Genomic DNA, 24,238 nt, shown 5'->3' with positions numbered 1-24,238 from the left:
CCAGGCAGAGCGCCACTGTCCTCAGTCGTTCTCTTTCCCAGCGACGCTATTCAATTATTTCGGTCGAACAGTTTGTCAGTTCAAGTAAAAAGCGCCAGATTTGAATCGAAAATGGTCGGAAAATGTCCGAACGTTATCGTGTTCCCTGCTTCTAAAGCAAGCTGCTCTACAGTACCCAAACGTTACCTGCAGGTCGCAATGCGGCTCTAGCTTCAAACCGCAGCAGGCAGGACTAGCAAATACTGTCCTGTAGTTGAACTTTGTGAAGCTGAAGATCGAGAAGAAAGTTGAAATCGAAGCTGTTGCGGTGTGTCGGCGCTTTGTAGGTTGTATTTGTATGGAAAGTCAATCGCCACTTGAGCCCATCTCTTGTCGCTGAGAATTAGTTGGCAGGATGCAAAAGCCTTTTTAAAAAGGGGAGAGAAACGAAGGAAAGAAAGAAGAATAGCTTCATGTCTGCATTCTCTTCTAGCAGGTTTTCAGTATCTGGGAGGATCATGACCAGCCGAAAGTTGTCGTGAAAACCAAGTCTGAAGCAGATCTGTACGTACTTCTATGCTCCGTCAGGTTCCACCTGAGATAAAAAACTTTTTTTATTTTTTTATTTCGTTGACTGGCGGCTGGCAGGACTCCATCAAATCCTTTACTTTAGTTAGCTTCAGCTCCGCAAGCAAAAGTCTCTTTTCTCCTCTGTCACCCCATGCCATGTACAAACGTCACTGGAACTGATGCACTTGATTCGTGCTGACATGCGCCCATCCCCCCCCTCACGAACCCAAACCAGTGTCGAGTATGTGCTGCGGAAAGAGAAAGTAATATTCGCGAAACAACAAAGTTTGCATTGAAGTTTATGAACATTCGTGCTTTGTTTCTGTACTCGTTCCCAGACTCAAATTTACTTTCGAACGTTCGCGTTGCTAATCGTCCCTGGCGTAGTGTCTTGAGGTATCTTAGAGAGTTTAATAACATGGGCAAAAGTATGATGAATATTTTTTAATAATCCAACCTAGAGTATGGGTTACAGAGTTGCAGCAACATAACAGCAGGCCATGAGCTGATGAGAGCCCAGAAATAATTCAGGGTAATTAGGCAGCAAAAAGAAATATCAGCATGCTGGCTGAACTCACATTGCTTGAGGATGATTGTGGTCTGGAATAAACGAAGCAGACCCAATTTGTAAATCTCCATCAATAATAGTGCATCCAGTCAGGTTGTTTTTCAGGTATGATGCATCTAGGACTTTCCTTGCGTACTGATCTGTTCCAAAGCAGACTGCCAAGAAAACAACAACAACAACAACAACAACAACAACAACAACAACAACAACAACAACAACAACAACAACAACAACAACAACAACAACAACAACAACAACAACAACAACAACAACAACAGCAACAACAACAACAACAACAACAACAACAACAACAACAACAACAACAACAACAACAACAACAACAACAACAACAACAACAACAGTTGAATATACAGTCGCACATGCAGCAACAGTTCAATTAGAAGCCCAAGAAGGCCAGCGACAAGCACGTTGCCTGAGTAGTTGTGCCTGTGAATCATGAGGTCTCAAGTTCGAGATCTGCGCTGCCCGCAGGGAGCGTGTACTGTGCTAACAAATGTGGTGATGCATCCGTGAACCACTTCAGATGCGATGAACTGCGCCGATATCCATGGTCAACTGGGTATTCACTACTTGGAGTGAGTTTACATTGATGCAGCTAAGGAAGTTTCGCTCCCCCCCCCCCCCCCCTTGTTGGGCACTTGTTGTAACCATACCATCCCACCCTCGCCACCGGCTTAGTGCTGCATCTGCACCATTGGTATATCAGGCATGGTGGTGACCTGGCACAAGCAAACCTTCTATTTCTGAACGCAATCTGCATAGCCCAACATCATGCTATAGTTCCTGCAGATAGGACATACAGGTTGGTAGTACAAAACAAAGTCCGGTCTTTTCTTCCACTGCAACTTTCCATAGCCTTTCGCAGACGTGTAGTTCGTATAACATTCATTGTAAAATGAAATATGGTGAAGTATCAAAACTAGGGGTGAAACGACTGACCTAAATTCCTTATTGACTAGATTCAATCCTATCGACTGACTATCGACTGGTTATTGACTGATATTATCCTCACACATGAACACCTAGAACAGCATATTTACGCATACATACATGTATGGTCACACGTCCATGCACAAGCAAACAGAAGGACAATATGAGCACATTCACAATCATTGTAGGTTTCAACGTTCAAACGGACCCGGGTTCAGGTGCCAAGTGTACTCCATAGTACATGGCCTGAACTCACAGGACAAAATTAATACATGAACTACATGTACTTCTGGGCATTTATACATGCAATTTTGAAACATTTTGCGAGTTGATAAGTGTTTTCCTTCTATCGACTCAACCTTGTCGATTGGCCAGTCGACTTATCGACTCAGTTGTTTCACCCCTAATCAAAACCTATGCGAAGATTTCCCTGTTTTACAGATTCAACATCATGTCACACCCGTACAGGGCATAACAACAAAAGATAGGTATACAGTCGACTCCTGATATAACGAACACCATTGTGCAGGATAATTAGTTCTTTATAGCCGAATTTCGTTACAACAGAAATGTACTCACACTATACAAGCAAGTCATGAGCCGGATCGACTGATATGTGGCCCATGACAGCATTGGTTCACTGAGTGTACATGCAGCCCTACAAGATTTGATTCATTGTAAACGAAAACTGTTCGCTACAAAGGGTCAATTTTGTATGGGTTCAAACAGGGACATGGACAATGGTTCGCTATATCATGAAATTCACTACATGCGAGTTCGTTATAAGTGGAGTCGACTGTATTATAATAGATGCAGAGCCTAAGGATTTATTGCACTTACATGATACGGTTTTCATCACTGGTATGTACTTGTAATTGCTATAAATCCTGAGGCTACTACACTTAACGTTATTATGCATACCGTATTTACCCCATTATAAGTCGCAACCCATGTTTAGGTCTGAACCAAATTGTATCAATACATTCACACGAGTAGGAAGTCACACTTGATTGTAAGTCGCACCCCCTTCTTTGTTTTTGAAGTACAGTCAGACCTCGCTTAACCGCACACATCTGTTTTCCACAAAAATATCCGGATAGGCGAGGTAACCGGATAACTGAACACACATACTGTACATGCATGTGGCATGTCAAAAGCAGTGACATCATACATACATGTAGACAGGTCCTATGCAGTACAACTAGCGTGCCCAGTATGTAAAACAAGCGAGAAAAATGACAAGTACATGCAACTGAGTGCTGTCCGCACACACCCAGCAGGTCAAGGACCTCATTTGCTTGTACAACTCCTTGATACTAGCTTCTGCAAGCGCTAGCTAGCCACATGCAACCGGATACGACGAAGCATTTTGTACACATTTTAACCAGTTTGTACACAAAATCATGCACCGGTATGCGGATCGCGAGGTCCGGTTATGTTGTATGCATAACATATGCTGCACATCGGTAACCAGCGATTTTCTTCCGGATGGTGAGGGATCCGGATAAACGAGGACCGGATAAACGAGGTCTGACTGTATAGTGTAAAAAAGGTGCGACTTACATCCGGGGAAGTACGGTATGTTGACCTGCACGTTCCCCTAAAACGGAGTATTATATAATCAGCATTCATTGACCTTAGTAGAGTGGTACTTTATAAACAGTATTTATTGGCTATAGTGGTATTTATTGAGTCACACCAAATTTAATTTGATACTGTTGATGGGGTGGTCACCAATCAGTGTGGGTATTTGTGAATGTCTATATATTCCGGGGTATTCGGGTAAATTCCTGCTGTAACGCCTTGTGTTATGATCAACTATGTGACAATAGAATAATTTATATTGAAGATCACAACCAAGAGCTGATAAGACTAACTTCCCAAAAACAAAGGAAAGACGAACAACAACAAGAGACAAGCACAGTCGAGTATGGACTAAGAACAGGTCATTGAATGTCAGTATCACATCAGTCAGTTTTGTGCTAATTGTTGCACGTTCTGACCCACCGGTATCTTTGCTTATATATTTGTTTTAATGTTGGACACAAACAACAGATGACTTATAATAAACCTTTGGTCCTTCTTTTTTTTCTCTTAAATTCTCGGCTCTCAATCCGAGTCTAATTATTCGGTTATTCGTTCAATCTCATGAATATTCTAAATTATTCGGTTATTCGTTCAATCTCATGAATATTCTAAATTATTCGGTTATTCGTTTCAATACTACCATATACACGGTATCACAGAGGTGGGGGTATTGATACTTGTACCTGATCACTGTGGAGAGGAATCCCAGGGGGGTCACCGTACATGTAAATCCACAATGCATCTACTGATATGAATTATCAGAGTGATGGTAGTCCAGCCTGGGCGAATGTTCGGGTATCGCATGCCCGATATCAATGCGGATAGAACGTTATTGGGATAATGTGCAAGGGGGACATTATTATTACAGTAAAATTTGGTTTAAGCGACCACCCCACGGTGCAAGCAAAAGCGGTCATTAAAACCAGGTGACCTTTAGAACCAGGTCCCATACATTCGTGGCACATCAGACCGTGTACATACAGTGTACATGTACATGTACATGACTGTGCATGAATGTACTTCCATGTACTCATATTGACAGGTGTGGACCATAGAATACTCTTGTGTGGGCAAAGCACATCCCACTCAAGTGCATGCAGCGCATCGTGCACTGTCACTTCTGTTGACTGCATGCACTTGCTTCGGAGTGCACTTCAACCATGTTACAGTCAACCCTGCGAGCCAAGATGGCACTTTTGGTTAGTTTTGGTGGCTGTGTGCAGGCAATATGGCAATTGGTACACTAAACGTCGGTCGCTGGTCGCGCACGGCAGGTGGTCGCTGTATCCGGTGCAGTCTCTGTGTAGAACTGTCCGTGCATGGAAAAACGATCATTCAAAGCAGGTGGTCGCTAAAACCAGAGGTCGATTACACCAGGCTTTACTGCATTATTATTTGAGGGAAGCCTAAATCAAGGAGGTCTCCGAGAATTAATATCGGTGTGAAATTCACTGCAGCAGTGTAAGCTAGCATTAAGTCGAATTTCTTGGTTTGTTGTGCAGAAGGCAAGTACGAAATGGTGTGTATTTTCTCTACATCAGTAATTTAATTGGTAGGAATCGCAAGCTCCAATGTTAGGAGCAGGCACCCTCGTCAAATATTACCACCGAAGTTGCAAAGTCATAAAATTAAGAGTTCATATTATTTTACAATGTACTTGTGCAAGTAAGTAAAGTATCAACTCCCTCAACCATATAATTGGACTTTGTTTGAGCCTGTGTGTGTTGGAATGAGGGCACAACTAAATCTTAAAATGATAGCCATCATTAAATTGTTGTCCCCATGGCGTTTAACCCCGCCAGCCTTATGAATATTAATTTAGTGTTTATGATAAACTATTAGGAAAATCCGCATAACAAACCATACATGGCACATGTGCATACGTACCATTACAGTCAGCCTCTGGTTTATACAATATACTAGTAATAGTATTTTTGGTCACAGTATTCGGTAAACACCTCTTACTTCGTTTACAGAACGGAGCACACGGCTGGCAAACACCATTGTCATCATCTTCTGTGTTCAGCGGACATGTACGCACACAGTCTTGTTTGTACGTCAGCCGGTTTACATCTGCAAGCAACAGGACAGGGCAAGGCAATGTCACACGTCTTAGTAATGACTTGCCAGCTGCTTGCGCAACAGGTCACTTCAATCTCAATAAGTTCTGGTCTACACAAGCCCACGTGGGGTGTAAACAATGGGTATCAGTCAGAGGTGGGAGATATTTGGGAATTTGCTACACTTTTTCTGCACTCTGAGCCTGGACTACAGTGGAAAAAGCCCGATTCACCGCTATACACATTCCCCGCATTTGGGTCGAACGGGCAAGTTAGTACTTTGCCATTTCCCCTGCATCCATTATCAAGGAGAAAAGGACCCACGTGGAATACAAAGGATTCATAATTACAGAGCAGCCATGGGATCACGGGATGGTCACATACCGGCACAACTCTTTACACAGTCCAGTTCGTGATTGTACCGTCCGTCGGGATTTGCTACCTCTTGACGTGTGCTCCGATCGACAATAGTTAGCGGTGGGCAAGAAGACACACACCTAGTTTTTCCATTGTCAAGTACCAGTCGCTTTCCTGCACAGGACTGTCAAGATACACCAGAAACTTCAAAGCATCATCAACAGGACAGGAAGGGACACACTAACATTGCCTTATGAAAATACCGTAAAGTACCGTTGATCCGCCCCCTCTCTAATTCCCGCCCCCTGTCGATTTTCTACCTGTGAAGCAACTTCGACGTCTACAACGAAAATACGATGTTGAACTGACGCATGCACTGCTGTACACAATATTTGCCAATCCAGGATGAAAATGTGCACAATCCAGCACATTGAGTCTGAACTTCTACGTTGCTGTACATCGTACTGCACTTGACAGCCTTGATCTAATTCCCGCCCCTGCCGAAAACCCAGCTGGGAAGCAACATGGCGTGGGGGGGGGGGGGGGGGCGGATCAACGGTACTTTACGGTATTGCTACTAGTAAATTAAATCCGTCCTGTAGGAATTTTCCGCGAAGTTGTCCACACACCAGCCAGCAGTGACACCATAATTATTCAGATGGGGCATCGGAAAGCAGAGAGCTTGCTTACCACACATTTGGTGTCCCCGTATCCTGTACAGCCGCCAGCACATTCTGAGTGACAGCATATCTGACTTGTTAGGTTGCAGCGCTTGCCACAGCTGTATGCACTGCAGCCCACGTACGTATCTGCAAGGTGAAACAATCAAGCGGCAACAAGAGATACACCCCGCAGTGGTTTGCGACGAGCCTGTCTCATATACCGTAGAAGCCTGCTCGGTATACGAGCCTGAATTTCAGGACGCTCAATTGGCACACATGCCTGTTACTGGCTTCTAGTGTTGACATGCATACTGCAAAGAGCATGTAATCCAAACAAGAGTTATAGGGTGCCACGTTCACAATTCATTGCAACATAAGTTGGTTCCGTGTCGTTAGTTAAGTTAACACACCTATCTGCATGCACACATCTGCGCGACATGGAGAACATTGATTTGACAATTGACATCATTGCAAAGTGACCCCTGGCGTTATGTGCTTATTTAGGCAATCTTCAGATAAAGATTATGATAATACTAAGCTCAGACATGTGTGAATTCTCCCCCAAGATCACGGAGGGAGACACGTGTGAGCTCAGCATAGCTGAAAAGCAGCACATTGTCACATCAGACCACAGCTCCTCTCTTGACAAGAGCACTGAAATTGCATCGAAGTGCAGGAATGCTGTCAAGTTCCTGCCCACATTTAGTATTGTGGTGTCATGTGAGATCTGTCCACCATATGATACCAGCCTGCCATCAATATCACATAATGCAATGTGTTGTAAACCATCTTCTCAGAACCACATGAACTCCTTCACCTACAGGCTCCAGCTCACACATGTTTTCCCTCCTTGATCTCTGAGCCTGATGCAACTCACACATGTTTTGCAATATTTCACATATCAGCGCTAACTTTCCCGTGAACTTCCCGCCTGCATTCACCAATATGCGTCTAATTCTGCTTGAGCTCAGCATTGTTAGAGATGTCTGAAAACATCTCAAGGGCATGAAACCAGTGGTTTCCAAACAGGATATGACTGTATTACTCTGCAGCTCAAGTATAGAAGCCTGTGAACGTCTATGAGAAATGCATGTGAATCGCAGCTTCTTCTCTTCTTTCTTTCTTTTTTTACAAGTCTTACCTTTGTAGCAATTCTCTGGTCCACTCATGAAACATTTGTCATTGCATGAACTATCACAAGTACCTGGAAAAAGTAGGAAGTGGACAATAGAGACCCAATCAAACTTGTTCTCAGAGTGGATGCAAACTTCAGGTATACTACTCGCCACCCAGTGGCTAAATCTCCCTGTTGCTGCACCAAACAATACAACAATATCAATACGACACGTAGTCCACCAACAATATCAATACGACACGTAGTCCATGTTCTGCATTGTGCACGACTGGCCACTCACGTCTTTGGTCACCTTGTGAATTGTCGTGTAACCTGTTTTCCAGGATAATTTTCCTCAATCTGGAGGTTTGTAACTGACTGTAAAGAAGTAACCCTGCTGAAGACGCATCATCTGTGATAGCTTTGAGACCTTGAATTACAAGTGTAGTCTGCCCAGGTATTTCCCCTTGCATGAGAATGCACAATATCTGTACATCAGAAGCCGAGTAGCGATTCAGAATGCAGGAAAGTATACACACAGCTATCTGTACTACTGCATGTACTTACATGGATTGGTCTCGATAGAACTAGCGATGTTTGGAGTTGCTCTACCAGCCATCATGTCAACCCATCCAATCTTTTGCGAGCAACGCATGTTTGCCGAACTAGCAATATGGACGTTACCCTTCTCAATAGATCGAAGGAGGGGAGCGCTGAAGTACTGGATGTGGTTGTTCACGATTGACAGTGCATATACTCCACTCAAGAGCTGCTGTCCTCGAATTATCCGAAGTTTAGGAAGTGGAATGATGGCGGCTGAAGTATCATAGATGTCTACATATCCATAGACTTCTTCAATTGTGCTGAGGAATGATGCATCATCACCATCTTCAAGTTTATTGATAACCAACGTTCCCAAGATCCTGGTGCAATTCTCATAGAGTAATCGCATCCTGTCGATGACATAAGTGCGATTATACCCTTTCGGAATAGCTATTTGGAAACGAAGCGTAGAACCTCCAGAGGTACTACCCCGCTCTCCATCTGCACCTCGACAATCACGACCTGTAACATAGAGTAAGAAGGAGTACAAGGTACATACACACCAAGCCAGGCATCAGCATAATGTCACATTTAATAATGTGATAATGGTGATACCAAGAGTATATAAACTCCCAAGAGTGTGCAACTCCTGCTGTCCTTTCCATGGGGTCCGCCGACGGTGAAACTCCCATCTCGTGGTGTGTGTTCGAGTTGTACGTTTCCAGCTCGTTTTAGCGAGCAGCGGAGTAATAAAAAAACTCACCCTGACAGAAGCTCGCTGCGCGTATGCAACTCGCCAGCATGATCAATTGATCATGGTCTTCCGTGTACGTAGTACGAAACGTACCTGAGACACACGTTATGCGAGTTTTCGCCGTCGAAGACCCCGTATGCAGAGTTTCACTCTTGGGAGCTTATTTTTTTACTCTTGGTAATACTCGAAGAGCCTGTCTACGCAAGCTGATGACCTATGGACCATTTACGGCCTGTGTGCATAAGGTCAGGGAAAGGGAGCACGTCACCATACATCATTGTATAAGCCCATATGTAGCACATCACCATACGTCATTGTATAAGCCCATATATAGCACATCACCATACATCATTGTATAAGCCCATATGTAGCACTTCACCATACATCATTGTATAAGCCCATATATAGCACATCACCATACATCATTGCAAAAGCCCATATGTAGCACATCACCATACATCATTGTATAAGCCCATATGTAGCACTTCACCATACATTGTTGCAAAAGCCCATATACAGCATAAGTTGCTGCATGCGCCACCCAATTATGCCTGAGAACTGCCGCAACGAATATGCCAAGTATTCATTCACTTTGAATTAATTTCAATTAACGGTTGAACAACCATAGGAAGTAGTTTGAAGCAGACTCGCCCCTTCCCATCCACTCTGCGATAGTAAACCTGTTGCAAACCTGACTGTGAGTGCAATTTTGCCGAAACCTTGTCAGGATAGATCAAATGAGTTTGATACCATTGCAGAGTGACTGGGAAAAGAGCAAGTCTGCTCCGAGCCACTTCCTGTGCATTCAGCCGCAGGAGGCCTCACCACTGTTACTAGGTACACATCCATTGTAACTCTGCACTACATGTAGAGCAGAAAGGCTCTCACCACTCAACTTTTAAAAAGGGCTAGCACACAGGCACACATCTACTTCCTTCCTGTTCATGACTGACACACACACACACACACACACACACACACACACACACACACACACACACACACACACACACACACACACACACACACACACACACACACCCTTGCACTGACAGTCGCTGTTGTCGATTTAGGACAATGTGCAGTTGCTACCAGCTGCCCATCTAATAATAATAATAATGACAGTTCGCATATCACTCATTGCATGAGGTCAACGCATCTGTTAACAATTTCGAGCCAAGCAGCTCTATCAGAAGCAGATTGCACAGCATCCAGAAGCGACAGATTAATGCATTGTAAGTCTTTCTTGACAACGTCGATCCATCTCAGACGCGGTCGTCCTCGGGGTCGTCGTATGTCTGTTGTGTTGATTGACATTAGGAGGGCTTGGAAAGAGGACGATCTAGCTCTCTAAAAATTATAGTCATCCCAACCCTGCTAAACCTGATCCAGGCTCAGAGTAAGGCAACGAGTTCACTGATATTAGACACCCGGTCTCACCAGACAGCCTCTTCCAGGACAGTGCCGAGTACTAGCATGTGTACTACTTAGCGTGATCAACATCCACCGGAGAGCTTTCCAAGTTGGAAACACCTGCCCCGTGATATAATAAGATCAGCACTTCCGCAGCAAACAGTGTAAGTTGTGGGTCCATCTCTCAAAGCATGGCACTGTGCAACTGCTGTTGATACAACTGATTTCCAGGCACTGACGGCTGCACATAAGGTCTGCTAGGACACTGCACAATGAGTGAGTAGTCTTCCTCGCACTGACTGAGCAAAGCCAGGGAGTTACTCATGTAAAAAGCAGGAAGCACCCTCCTGGACTACCAACACATGACATTACTGTGATATAAGGTCAGAATAGCATGGGCTACCACAGCATACATTCTATGTGTACATTGTTGCCGATACAGCCAATGTTCACGGCGCTGACTATCACACACAAGTGACTCTAGGATGCGGCGGTGGGAGTGAGCAGTCTTCCTCGTTGCGACTGAGCACACGTCAGGAAAGTTCTCACGTAGCAAGTGGAAAGCATCCTTCTTAGTCTCTATCTACATTGTACTTGTAGATTAGCAATGCAAGACATTGACATTGTACTTGTAGACTACCATTACCAATGCCAGACATTGCACAAGTCATGTACTTGCGCCACTGTTGTAAATTTATTTCCTGCTAAGATTCCGACCCCCGCACAGACAGGCAGGGAGTGAGAGAGCAGGGGACAGGAAATGACAGTGTAATAAAGGCTGACATATCCATGGTCAGGTACAGGTACACTGAGGTACACTACGTAACAGGTACAGGGAGCATCCAATCAGTACGCCCAGTCACGGGCAGCTCAACACTACAATGCATGGTCAGCACACCCATTGACATACCCATTGACATACCCAGGCACATAATCATTAGTACTGACCACGTGCTGAACTTAACAACACTCACGGCCTAACAGCACAATGAGCTGACTGCCGGTAATGCAGTACAGCCCGACCGTTGATGCAAAGCCGCCAGAAGCGAGAGCACTGCAATGATGCGATCATCGTCATCGTCAAGCCCGGAGCATTCTATTCTCCGCCAGTCTACATGCCCATTTAGCAGGCAGCTATGCACAGCTTGTTGATACTGCACAGCTTGTTGATACTGTAAGAATTTAATCTCTAACGGGGCACAAAGTACAGCGCTTTAACGAGAAAATCCATCGTTAACTCAAGAAACGTTACTAATCTTGTAATGTGCTATTCCTTCTCTTTTCTGTACTAGAGAAACAGAAGACGAGTGTGTGATGGCAGGGTCGTTAAAAACTTTGCACCCGCCATGTAGAGGGGACGGTTTCAAATAGGACACAGGTTGCAAACCGGAACGGACTCAATATTCACTTTCTCTCTTGGTATTTTGATTAGAAAACATATGTCACAGTGAGACTACGATGTGTTATACTCCGAGCCAAAATTTCATGGCTCTGCGATGACCAGAAGCGCCATATCAAGCAGGTGCGTTTTTGACGTGTTGCTTCGCACTGCGACTTGAGTTTTACGACTTTCGAAAAATCAACTTCCTGTCGCAGGTAAACAGCGCCTCTCGCCAATAAAGCACCGCATACCAATCAAAACTAATGGAAGCACACACCAGGCTTATTGTTACTCTGTACTGGCCGTCGTGGAGCGATAGCAATTACCTAATTTCAGACCCAGAGTGAATTTGACGTGCACTCTAAAACGTGTCCGGTTTGGAGCCACCTCTGATTTGAACTTTTTTGGAGCGAAAAATTGGGCAACTTGGAGGCAATGGGTCAACACAAAGGAGTGGCTCAGTTCGATTGACTCTGGCCCCAGAGCAAACTTCAACATGCCAGTTTCCTTCCACAAACATATTTCGAGTAAAAAATCCACGCTGATGATCGGTTTGGGTCTATACAAATTTGGCTGTCAAAGCGTCCCGGTATCGAGCCGTCCCCTCTACCCTCGCCAATCCGACCTCTTTTGCCCAGCCCCGGATTTTCCCCCGTAAGTGTGAATCTGTGATAGTCATTATTCACAAATCCGACCACTTTGCCCTGTCCGAAAGGCTGTTGGAAACATGGGGTTCCACTGCATGTAGTGTTACTGCCTTGAGGTTGCTATTTCCCACAGAACTTATTCACGACACAATGCGCCATCACTATTATGTACCTGTACCAGTAGGATCTGCTGTTGCCCCTTTCCCTCTCTCCATCTCTGGCTCTGCCAGGCTTTTCTGGTGACTTTCGAATAAGGGGCAAAGGAGTCGCATGCGCATGCATTACGGCCAGGCCCTGCTTTGACCCTTCTCGTACAAGTACCGCGTGGCGAACAACACGAACTGAGATCCCAGTACAAATAATGCGTATGGACTGTATTGTCCTTACCTGACGAGGAAGTAGCAGCAAGCAGCACCAGCAGCACCACGGTGCCGATTGCGGAGCCCCTCCACACCATCCTCACTTCTCTTGTCTGTGGAGCGTGTGACAAGAAAGGAGATCACAGCCAGTGGAGTTGCGAAGTGAGTGCCTAGCTGGCCACCATAAAAGCCAAAATACGGCCTCGATCTAAGCTGTTCGGAAATCGTATTCCGATACCCCGAGCACCCCGACCACAATGCGTAGCTATTGGATTAGATAAAAAAAACTACTGTGCTAGTGGAATGCTTGAAATACTGACGAAGCGTGAGGCCCAATAATACCACTTGTTCTGTTATTAGATCAAGTGTCTTTCCAAGAACCTTTCTTCGCAACAACGAATGTAATTCTAGAGAAAAAGTGATGAAATCGGAATTGATGCTTGTGCTTCAACGCAAAGCATTCCCGTTGACGCGTCACTGACACTCGATGACTCCGGAGGTGCGGTTCATGCTCGCATAGCCGACCAGTGCACTAGTGGCAGTGACTTGACCAAAGCCAGATCTGTACTGTAGAGTTCAGTCGGACAGAGCGTAGCAGCATGCTGAGACTCGTAGATCTACGAGTAGGATCATGACTCGAGTCACGACACGAGCTGGCCGGCCAGACACGAGTGACAGGCTAGCGGATGTCGATCGCCGGTAGATCTACATCATGTACATTGTAGAATCTACATCGCATCGCTACTGCACTGTAGTACTGAGATTAGATACTGTGCACGTAGTCTGCATGTGCGATTGCGCACCTCATGTCCTCAGCCTCGAGCTCGAGTGAGGCTAGGTACCCGTGTTTCCTGGGCATGCACCTGCCAAATAATTAATTGCACAGGCAAAAGAAGAGAACTAGTACATAGTCATTACCTTTGCTATTATTTTGGCTGTCATAATCATGATAATGCAGTAAATGCACCTGTGCCTGTGGACGCAGCGCTAGCAGCTGCCGTTCTCCTAAAATCAAATGGGCACTGGCAGCTAAATGCAGACCATGGGTAGACAGCAGAGTATGAGTCGGTGGTCAAGCTAACAGATCCATGTACGACCATCTAGAGTCATGTAGAATCATGAACATGTGCATGTCTCTGACAGCACGTCAAGAAGACGTCGTCCGAGGTGCAGCGCTTCGAGGTCTTCCTTAGCTCCTCGCCAAACTTGGCAAGGTGAGTTTGACAGGTTAAGTGAATGATGCATGTAGCGTCCGCGCACTAGCCGTCAACATGGAAGCCGTCATCATGGATTCATGCTCAGGGAACTGCTTTCAAGCTGCCAACTTGAGGAACGTTCACAGTCAGACAAATGACATTTCCCAAGTTTGTGTGCTAGTCCATATTCCGATGAAGGTATTTAGACCAAATTTGGTCGTAATCAGTGCTGCCTTTGTTGCTGTGTGCCGAGCTACAGCGAGTGTAGCCTAAACAGCAAACTGCATGCCTGGGATATCCGGGATAGAGCCTGGCTAATCAAGGGCATCTTGCTTGTTTGTTTGGCGTTGTGTTTAATAGTGAGCATTGGTCACCACCGTCCATGTGCATGTGGTCTTCGGGCCACGAAGTCCTAGCGATTGGTTGCAGAAGACCATCATGAGCCGCACGCGCATGATCTGAGAACGGCGCACTTATGACCAACACTAGTATGTCTATGAGGAAGCGACTCCCCACAGGTACTAGGTGCACTGTCTGTGTGTTGTAGAGCTAGAGCCTAGAGGGGGCCTTGTAGACGTGGCGGAGCCTCCGAGTGATGATTATCAATATCATGTCCTGCGCACGTTGTTCGAACTCTACGATCAGGACTGACACGCCACTCGATGCCGTTTTGCTACACTGGTGTTGAAACTAGTACGGACAGTCATGTATTGCGTGTCCACTGTAGTAAGTAAGTCTGGTGAGCACGAACGTGTTGAAACGTAACTTTAATTAAGATTACATCCAGGAGTTCTAGCGCTCCCTGATTTATACATCCAGGAGTTCTAGCGCTCCCTGATTTATAATACCAGATTACAACCATGTTTTAAAATCCTATGCGATAAGATCTGCCAATAATTGCAGAATAATAATAATGATGTTTAGTGAATTGACTATGAAATGATTGTATGGTTGTTGGAAAACATAATTTAGCTGCCGGCCCTCTGTTTTGCAGCTACTGCCGTATAGAATAGAGCGGTTGTCAGTTGACAACCCCCCTTTTATTTAGAATAAATACATGCATGCATTCAATCTGCGGACAACTAGCTGTTTCGACCTCGTTACGGTTAAGTGTCCTCACACCTCAGTGCAGTGGAGCTCTGACTCGGAGTGACTGGCTGAACCGATCACAATGAAGTCCATTGAACAACAAAGCACTTCTACCGTAATACTCTTGTCTTGATCAAACTGAAAATCAGAGTGCTCTATTGTAAGTTTTGTAACTGCGAGAAACACACCGAGCTTTAGGACAGGTAAGTACTGAGTAAGTTACTAGTCCTTTGACACGAACCAGAAATCCGGAGCGCTCAACCAAGCTAGAAAGAGGGAGCGTAATGCAACGCAGCGCAGAGAAACACACATGCATGAGCTCGTGACTCCTCTTAAGAAGTGCTGACTAAAGTGTAGCCTCCCTCCCCCCCCCTCCCCTCCCTCAATGGTTAGTACCAAGAGTACATAACTACTGTGTAGTTATGTACTCTTGTTAGTACACTAACACGTAACAGTTACCTGGTGAAGTGTATGTTGTGCCGTGCAACGAATACTAACAGTAGTCAGTAGTAGATGCAAGCGAAGACAGGTGTGTTTCTTGTGTCCGAGCATGTGAATCTTACTGCACGTGAAAGCAAGATTACGCCCCACCCTTTCACCGCTATGTAAAATTCTCTATGCGCATATGCTATATGCGTCAAATTCGTGTCCACATTGTATAAGTCTGCATGATTGCACTGAATCATGTTTGCTGTGTGACTGTTGTTGCAATCTTACTTTGCCGGTATGTATTCTTTGATGTGTCCATCTAGCCTTCTAGGCCAACCGAGCCCTTGGCCTTGAACCTGCCACATGATCATTACTAGCTGCTAACATTAGTAACATGCTGTCAGATTGTGCTCATATGCATCTGACATTCATACCATTCATGGTACTGTCGGATGCCACGGCCCAGCGTGTTTTAAGTTGTAAGCAGGTAGTATAGTAATTAGTAGTGCCAGTGGTAAGGTACATTATTCAGTGGTATTGTTACAACTAAACTGACTCCCAGCCAGTGCCAAGGAGGTAGTCGTATAACGCAACAGAGACGCCAGCAGCACGACCAAGCCAGCCAGTACAGACTGAGTGTCCGTGCTTACCAGGGAGTAGGTATTTCACCACTCCCTGGTGCTAAATATGTGATACAACAACAGACGTTGTCGCAGATTCCAGGGCATGGACTTTCGTTATTGCAAACAATCGCGCAATCTTGATAGACATTTGTGGTTTATAAATACTGAACAGAATGTAGTGTGTAACGGTGATAAATAAAGAAATTACATATCAGGGAAGAAGTATTGGCTCGAGGCCTGCAGATACATTGCCCTAAAAACTACACACTGTGTATTCATCCGTTGAGGGCCCGGAGTTGAAACCATTCCAACTATTGGGAAAATCATACACATAATAAGAGAAAAGGAGGAAAGTCTGAAGAAAAAAATTGTCACAGCCAGGACTCAAACCAATGAAACAACTGTTAGTTAGAGGTCCTACATGTAACTGTGAACTTCCATTTACTTCAAGTAGTTCCAGTTTTTTCCCTGTGCACAAACCAAGGCAGAGAAGATTTACTACAAAAGGGAAAGTAGCAGTGCTGAGCAAGATGGGATGAATCTGAGAATAACCTGACACTACAACACAGGAAGTTGAGCTCCCGGGACTTTGACTTATTACAGTGCTGAGCGACATGCTATGGATGCCCTTTCTCGAGCTGAACTTCATATTGATAGAGATGTAATGGAGCCGCTCTGCATCAACCACTAGCTGTATTGCAATACAATTGTAGTTAATATTACACCTGTGACGTCTGTGTATTCACAGCGCATGTGAGCTCACATGTATCCATGGTCAATGGCATGGACCGACTCAGTCTAACAATAGTACGCCGCAGAGCTGCTAAGCCAGTACATGCAGTATGAACATGGAAATGTTGGCTAAGGAAAGATATGATATCTTAAAAGTAGCAAGGCGGATATCGACGTGGACATAGCACTATTAGAATGTTTGGAAAATACTTGAAGTAAGATCCGTGAGAGCGATATCTACTTGTGATCCGACGCACCGCCAGTGAGACATCCGTACGCTACGTTCTCTTGCAGGTTTCCAGCAGTAAGCTGCATGTAGATGTTGGCAGGAGACGAGCTGGTTGTCGGCATCCGGGTGTAGTCACCTACGGTGGAGTGGGCAAGTCTTGTGCAATCCGAGGCTGCACTTGGCGGCGGTGATCCTGCATTGGGCTGGCCTCCTACTGCTCCACAGGAGTGCAGGCGGCTGGCTGGATCAGCATTACTATGATCCCCATGGCCAATGTGATTGGCTGATGTACCACCGCAGAGAGGCATGTAGTTGCTTGTACCGCCAGCTGGCTGCATCAGATTAACATTGGTGTATTGAGAACGGACATGGGTAGATGCACCGCACCTTTCTTGGTCCAAGCCAACCTGAGTGTAGCTTTCCTGGAGTTCAGTTCCACACAGTTCCGTGTATTGGTCATTGCCCAGATTTTCATAATGGTTTTCACCCGATCTTGTTGCTGGCTTGTAAGTTTCCGTCATTCTCACATTCGTGTCAGTTGTCTGCTCCTTGCTGAGTTCTGTATAGGAGTGTCCAGGCTTCTGAGTCCCACTGAGTTCCGTGTACCCTGCTTGGGCTGTGCTGGATTGTGTGGAATCTGCGGCTTGGCTTCCACCTAAGCGAGTATAACCAGAGCTCTGTCCGTCAAGCTCAATGTAACCTGATAGGTCTACGCCAAGTTCCATGTAGCCAGCTGGGATTTTGGCGAACTCCGTGCGACTCGCTGAGTAGTCCCTGCTGCTTGCTTGGCTTGTGCTGAGTTGCATATATCCTGCATGGCCTGAGTCGACGGTTTCCAAGGCCGTGGCTGTTTCGTTCACTACCAGGTCAGTATAGTTATTTGGTTCATTCAGACGTCCATGCACGGCAGCTTGGCCGTGGGATGATAACCCCACCAGCTCTACCTTGCTGTCCACTGTGATCTGTGATGCAAGAGACAGTCAAGTGTGGATGATTATTAGGGAAGGCACACAGGCAGGCCACCCATTGAGCGATGCACTATGCCATAGTGTGTATGATGTTGCTATAAATACAAAAACACACCCTTTACCGGCATTGAGCACCCTTTCAGCAGTGACATACCCTACTTGCTTACATACATACGAGTACAAAACTTCCGGCATCGAAACACTAGCTTCAGCAGTGATAATGTCAAAGGGCAAGTCCGGAGAAGAAAGACAATTTCAGGAGCCATGCAGGTTTGGAAGTGGGTCGAATGGTCTTCGCCCGAGGAGGCTGCGGTCCTTCGTTCATCAGATATTCCCAATTGAATGTGAGCTTGTATTCTACCTCATCCCGTGGTGACGTCAGGGCGTGCAACCAGGTAGCCACGCACACATCTTGGGTATCAGCTGGCCAATGTTTAGAGCGCGTTCAATTGGGTAACCGTTTGTCACAGCCTCTTCGGACCAATGCCATTCGACTCAACAGCACAAGCAGCATCCGGAAATGTTCACTTATGTCAATCTTTAGGTTATTCTGGCATTCAGCCTTTTCAGAGTTAGATTTGTCGTGTACTCCAGTGCATGCCAAGGTCATCATATGGGCCAGCACATAAATACCAATGCACCTGTGCACTGCAGTCCTCAAAGATTGTTCCTGCAATTCTGCACTGTCGTGCTGCCTGCTTTCGCCATTTGCGCCACGTGTTTGAGTCATGCAGATACCGGTACGTGTACACAGACCGTGTCCGTTTAAGTAGTCAGGGAAAGTGAGCTTGGTCGGGCTGGTGGTTTTGCTTTCAGAAAGAAGTTAAGTTTTCATTGAATAGTTCAGCCTCATTTGTGCTGCATCGCTGAGTCCACAAAGGATACAGCAGAAAGCAGCTCCGGACCTAAAACTTTCGGATCGCGTAGTTTAGTTTTCATTATTGACTCGAAAGGCCGTGGCCATGGCTGAAAGAGGCAGCACTGTTCTAATTGAGCAGGGTTCGAAATAAGCCTTTTTTGGACCAATAATGACTGAATGTGCATGAGTATGTGGCAGCCTGATTGAGTCCAAGTGAGTCAGGATCGAACGACATCAGTACACTCGCATCACTCTTTCCAATGTGCCTTCCAGGGGACAGATAATAATATCGTCTTTGTCTGCAATAGCTGCTTCACCTTCACTGGTCACCGGGCTCGCTCTTGATCGGCCTGCACAAATTCCGTGTCTGTGTGTGTTTTTCTGTCACGGTGGGGGGGGGGGGGATGACTGAGTGTCCACTTCTCTGTGACCATACCATTAACAGATCAGCCTGTCTGGCTATACCAGGCCCGGGTCACGGAACTTGTGACATCAATCAAATACATGGTGCCAGTGAGAAGGGGGGGGGGGTAGACGATATGCAGCTAACCAACCAACCTGAATGTTGATGAACTTGTTGGGGCACTGGCACATGTCACTGAGCTGTGAAACCAGGCTGGTGAAATTGGGTCGTTGCGATGGCTTCCACGTCCAGCCTAGGGTAAGGGAAGCAGGTAAGCAGTGGCTGAGCTCATTAGGATCCCTGGCTGACTTGAATTAGAGATGCACAGAATCCTCGAACAAACATTCTGCACCTGTTCATTCATATCATCGCAGTTACTGAGCACATACTGAGCACATACTGAGCACAACCTGTTCACTTTGTTCGCAGCCTGTGCTCGTTGAGAGGCTTTCTGCATTGCAGTATGTCACTTTTTTACTGCCATTGAGGATTGCCAAATAGCAAAGAACTGTCCATTCCTCTTTGCTTTGAGACACTATAGGCTGCATTGTTGTAGCTGCATGCTTGTGTACGAGATCTGTGCATGCAGGTCTTGTAGGTATGGGCTAGCGGATCTTGAAGCATGCAAGCATTCTTATCGAAACTGACTTCGACAAGGGGGACAGTTCATTCAGTGAATTGCAAAGATCATTCGTAACAGAATAATAATAATAATAGTACAGCACGCATATAGCTCATATGAAAAATCAAATGAGGGTCATGCATCTGTCGACAACGTCGAGCCAGTGCGTTCTGTCTGAGGCAATTTGCTCCGCTTCCAAAAGAGACATATTGAGAAGTAAAAGAATGTTCACGTTAAACCTCCACTGCATGCCAGCGCCAACGCGCATGCCGGCAATACTGTCTATGTTCAGAAGATCCCGAGGTCTGAACCAACGACTATATGTCACATGCATGGTTGTGCTGTACTGCTACGCATCTGCTTCTAGTATGCTTGCATTCATGGTAGCATTGACTGTAGACCTGAGGTCACGTGCATGCTTCTGTCTCGCGAGTTCCCGGATGCATGCACCGGAGCTTGCGCCGCGCTGTGCTGCGCTGCTTTTGTTTAGTTCCTGGTTGTTGGACTTTTAGTAGTGTTTTAGACTAGTTGGTGTGAACAGTTGCTTTTCGGAGTTCATGTAGAAAGTTCAAGGTTATTGTTTCTTCGAATCGCTTTCCGTTGTGCACGAATGTGGAATGTGTGAGTGTGCGTTCCCTTTAGTGAGCTTTTCTTAGTAACAGTCTAACTTACATTGGGTCAATATCCTATACAAGGCAGCGCCAACCACCGGTGGCTTTGGCAAGCGCAGGCCATTGCTGAGTTGCTGCAGCAAACTTGCCATCGACGGCGCCTCTTTGTACGGTTCCTCGCCATGTGTCAGTACCTCCCAGAGGGTCACACCTGTGAGAAGAAACACATTGCACACGATTACACCATTTGGTGGACTACTCTGGGCTAGTATTGAGCAAGAGGCCCAGCTCAGATAACCAAGTAATACTGGAACCCCTTGTCAGTAGACTGACACAGGCTTTATCCGGGCCAAATACAACATGCTAGGAAGCCACCATTGCCACTCATGCAGGATTAAGTTATCTCAACAGCTGAGCACTGTACCACAATTACTGGATAGCAATGCTGGCCACGCGGCTGCCATAACCAAGGAGGAATTCCATTCAGGAAGATTGGTTGAAGTGCCTGGATTTGAAGGGGCATCTTGGTATATTACACCAGAATAGTGTATCTTCCATTGCCTAACAAATCTATGGTCCCTTCCCCCAAAGGACTCGCCAGATCAAGGAACATCTGGATATCAACCTGCTGGGTCGATATCCATATTCCATACCAAAGCTTTTTGTGGTGTGGTGTGGTACGGTATAATGGAATTGTATGGAATTTAATTTTTCTTGCATTTCAAAGTAGCCAGTGCATGCATGATGTGTTTGACGATCCTATCTAGAACTAGTGATTACAAATACAGTGCATGGCAGACGTGCTGGCAGTCACGCTGTGCTTACCGTAGGACCAAACGTCTGTTTGGTGTGTGAACACCAGCTTTTCCAGGCTCTCGGGTGCAAGCCACTTGACTGGCATCTGGGCCGATCACAGCACAGTACAATGCAGCTCAGTGTGAAGGCCTTGCTTAGCAATCATGACTTTCAGGCAGTTTGTTCTGGCATCCGTCCTCATACTTTCGTGAAAAACAAGCACAATCAGACCATGCAAGGAACTCAGAGTAACAAAATAATTCCAACGGCCTGGCCTTTTATGGATATGTTCTATCCTGCACGTTTGAGCAGTATTCCAGTTAGCTGTATTTTCACCAGCATTTCCTATACCAAATACAGGCCGCTGTGATGCGATGGTGTGCATGCTGGAAAAGACACTGTGACGATATCAGGCTCAGTGCATCCTAGTAACACTGACCTTGCCACTGGTGTGTTGAAACTTCTCTGATCCAACATCCAACAGCTGAGCAAGTCCGAAATCAGTGATCTTCACACAGTCGTGGTCAGCAACTGCAGGCAAAGCAGAACAGATCGCCAGTATCTACGTAGTGTACTTGCTAGGGAAGTGTGAGAAGACACGCAAAAACAAGCTGATCGTACCTTGGCCTACTCAAAGACTGTGGACAGTAACTTCAAGGGGGGGGGGGGATTTCAGCGGGCGATCTTCATCATATTTCAATTTTTTCCGATAAATCCACAGCTGAGATGCATGCGGATCGAATGAGCATAAAATCTACGTACGTCATAAGTAAAAAAAAGTTCGCGAAAGAACCTACTGAACATTGCGCATTCAACAGTGCATTCGCTCTCAATGGAACTCAACAGTTTTTCAACACTTCACTTTGGAAACTTTTATTGATCCAAAATCGGTCTGGTCTTTAAAAAAAAAATGAAAGCGTTGTCCATCTAAACTGATCTGCATACAACTTGTATATACCAAATCATAACCGTTCTTGAGTTACAACTGTCAATCGAATGCCGCATTTCCACACTAATATAATTTGGTCCATAAAGGGTTAAGCAGGGACTGTGTACCTGGGATGGCAGTGGGCATTGTGCATTGCACCGGCACACAGCAGAACATCTTAGGGGTTCTCTTTGTCTTGGACACCCTTAGCATACCGGTATACAATGTAAGGGTCATGATGGTTGGCTTCAAGAGGACATTTTAGTGTACTGATGACACATTCTATCACAACATTATGCAATGCCCCCCCCCCCCCACACACACACCCTTCGCTATCATACTATTGGGCTATGATCCTGTTTGACTTTGCGAATTAAAGCAAAGAATGCAATACAATGTCACATAGCAAATACATCAGAAGAGCCTCACCAAGAACATTTCGTGCTGCCAAGTCTCGGTGGATCACCCGTTTTGCCTCCAGATATTCCATTCCCTAGTGAAAGAAGGGGATGTACAAAGACACTTGGTGAAAAAGATTGCCACTACTATCATGGCGTGGACTCTCACGACACATGGGAACATCAACCTCTAATCACCAGCACACTGACTAGATCCGGCATTGGCATTGGTGCCCTCAACCTTGATGAGCAATCCTCGTGTCAACCTTGATGAGCAATCCTCGTGAAAGCATAGTTTATAATTATGTACTGTTTTAAAATACAAGTCACCTCAGCTATCTGTATTGCACTCACCTCAGCTATCTGTATTGCACTCACCTCAGCTATCTGTCGTCCGAAAAGAAGAAGCACGTCGCCCGTTAGCGTCCTCTTGCGCTTGCGTAGGTAGGCGAGCAGCGATCCGTGTTCCATCAACTCCGTGATCAACATGACACGAGGTGCCATGCAGATACAGAGCAAACGCACCAGATATGGGTGGTTCATGGACGCCATCACCACTGCCTCCTGTGCCAAAGGTCCAAAATGAAGAAAGGGAGAGTGAGTGAAGGTGAGAGTCAGTGAGGAAGTAAGAGACAGCGAGTGAGAGAGTGTGCGAGGGAGAGAATTAGGGAGAGAAAAAAGAGAGGCGGAGAAGGGGGGGGGGGCATTCAACAGATGTATGGATGAACAAACACAGGGACACACAAGGATGGATGACTGACCAGCCAGGAAAAACCCCAAACCAGTGGCTACATCACAATCACCTGTCTCTAAGTAAGCCAAGCTCAAACTGTTGAATTTATCACTCCAGCATCGCTATAAAATTCAAATAAAAAATTAAAAATATGGCTAGCTTCCTGGCATGCACAACTGACACATGCAGATGATGAGCCACATCATCGGCTGCCCAATAGTACTGTAGTACAGTCAGACCTCGTTTAACCGCACACATCCGTTTTCCACAAAAATATCCGGATAGGCGAGGGAACCGGATAATCGAACTTACATACTGGGTGTATGCATGGCATATGCTGTAAATCGGTAACTAGCGATATTCTTCCGGATGGCGAGGGATCCGGATAAAAGAGGGCCGGATAAGCGAGGTCTGACTGTAGCTGAAATCAGCAAGTGCCAGCAGTGCTACATCAAGCTTAGTTGCTCTTGACTTTACTCACATCTAGAAATTCACTGCTTCCAGCAGAGCCTGCAGTTTCTTTGAGCACCTTGACAGCAACCACAACTATTCGCTCGCTATCTGGTGGTGACCATTCCCCCTGATACGATAGTGGGGAAGAGTGAAGAGTGAATCACATGATTGATAGCATAAGAAAGCACAGCGCCAATTAGTTTCACAATAGTTTTGCTCTTTATG

At 45.7% G+C, this 24,238-nt stretch overlaps 2 protein-coding genes across 3 annotated transcripts in view; both read right to left on the bottom strand.

The window, feature by feature from the left end:
* The window catches only part of LOC135808792 (epidermal growth factor receptor-like), a 30,485-nt gene extending 17,125 nt beyond the window's left edge, over positions 1-13,360 (bottom strand). Inside the window, exons 1-7 of one of the 2 annotated variants that reach the window (XM_065322019.1) lie at positions 12,974-13,360; positions 8,416-8,913; positions 7,876-7,938; positions 6,763-6,881; positions 6,100-6,256; positions 5,543-5,728; positions 1,128-1,272 (exon numbers count right to left, since the gene is read on the bottom strand). In XM_065322019.1, coding sequence (XP_065178091.1) covers positions 1,128-1,272; positions 5,543-5,728; positions 6,100-6,256; positions 6,763-6,881; positions 7,876-7,938; positions 8,416-8,913; positions 12,974-13,043 — 1,238 coding nt within the window. In that variant the 5' untranslated portion in view covers positions 13,044-13,360. The remainder of the gene's footprint in view (positions 1-1,127; positions 1,273-5,542; positions 5,729-6,099; positions 6,257-6,762; positions 6,882-7,875; positions 7,939-8,415; positions 8,914-12,973) is intronic. The other variant, XM_065322020.1, reaches the window with a different exon arrangement.
* A 3,022-nt stretch (positions 13,361-16,382) lies between these two features.
* Positions 16,383-24,238, bottom strand: part of LOC135810383 (melanoma receptor tyrosine-protein kinase-like) — a 76,799-nt gene continuing 68,943 nt past the window's right edge. Inside the window, exons 15-22 of the mRNA XM_065323876.1 lie at positions 24,042-24,140; positions 23,206-23,391; positions 22,859-22,922; positions 21,941-22,032; positions 21,532-21,607; positions 20,768-20,917; positions 19,629-19,726; positions 16,383-18,205 (exon numbers count right to left, since the gene is read on the bottom strand). Of these exons, the coding sequence (XP_065179948.1) occupies positions 17,252-18,205; positions 19,629-19,726; positions 20,768-20,917; positions 21,532-21,607; positions 21,941-22,032; positions 22,859-22,922; positions 23,206-23,391; positions 24,042-24,140 (1,719 nt within the window). The 3' untranslated portion in view covers positions 16,383-17,251. The remainder of the gene's footprint in view (positions 18,206-19,628; positions 19,727-20,767; positions 20,918-21,531; positions 21,608-21,940; positions 22,033-22,858; positions 22,923-23,205; positions 23,392-24,041; positions 24,141-24,238) is intronic.

This window comes from Sycon ciliatum, chromosome 2, assembly GCF_964019385.1.
Source record: "Sycon ciliatum chromosome 2, ocSycCili1.1, whole genome shotgun sequence".
NCBI classification, from domain to species: domain Eukaryota; kingdom Metazoa; phylum Porifera; class Calcarea; order Leucosolenida; family Sycettidae; genus Sycon; species Sycon ciliatum.
Note: the sequence above shows the minus strand (reverse complement) of the source record. Positions and strands in the feature narration are given on the sequence as shown.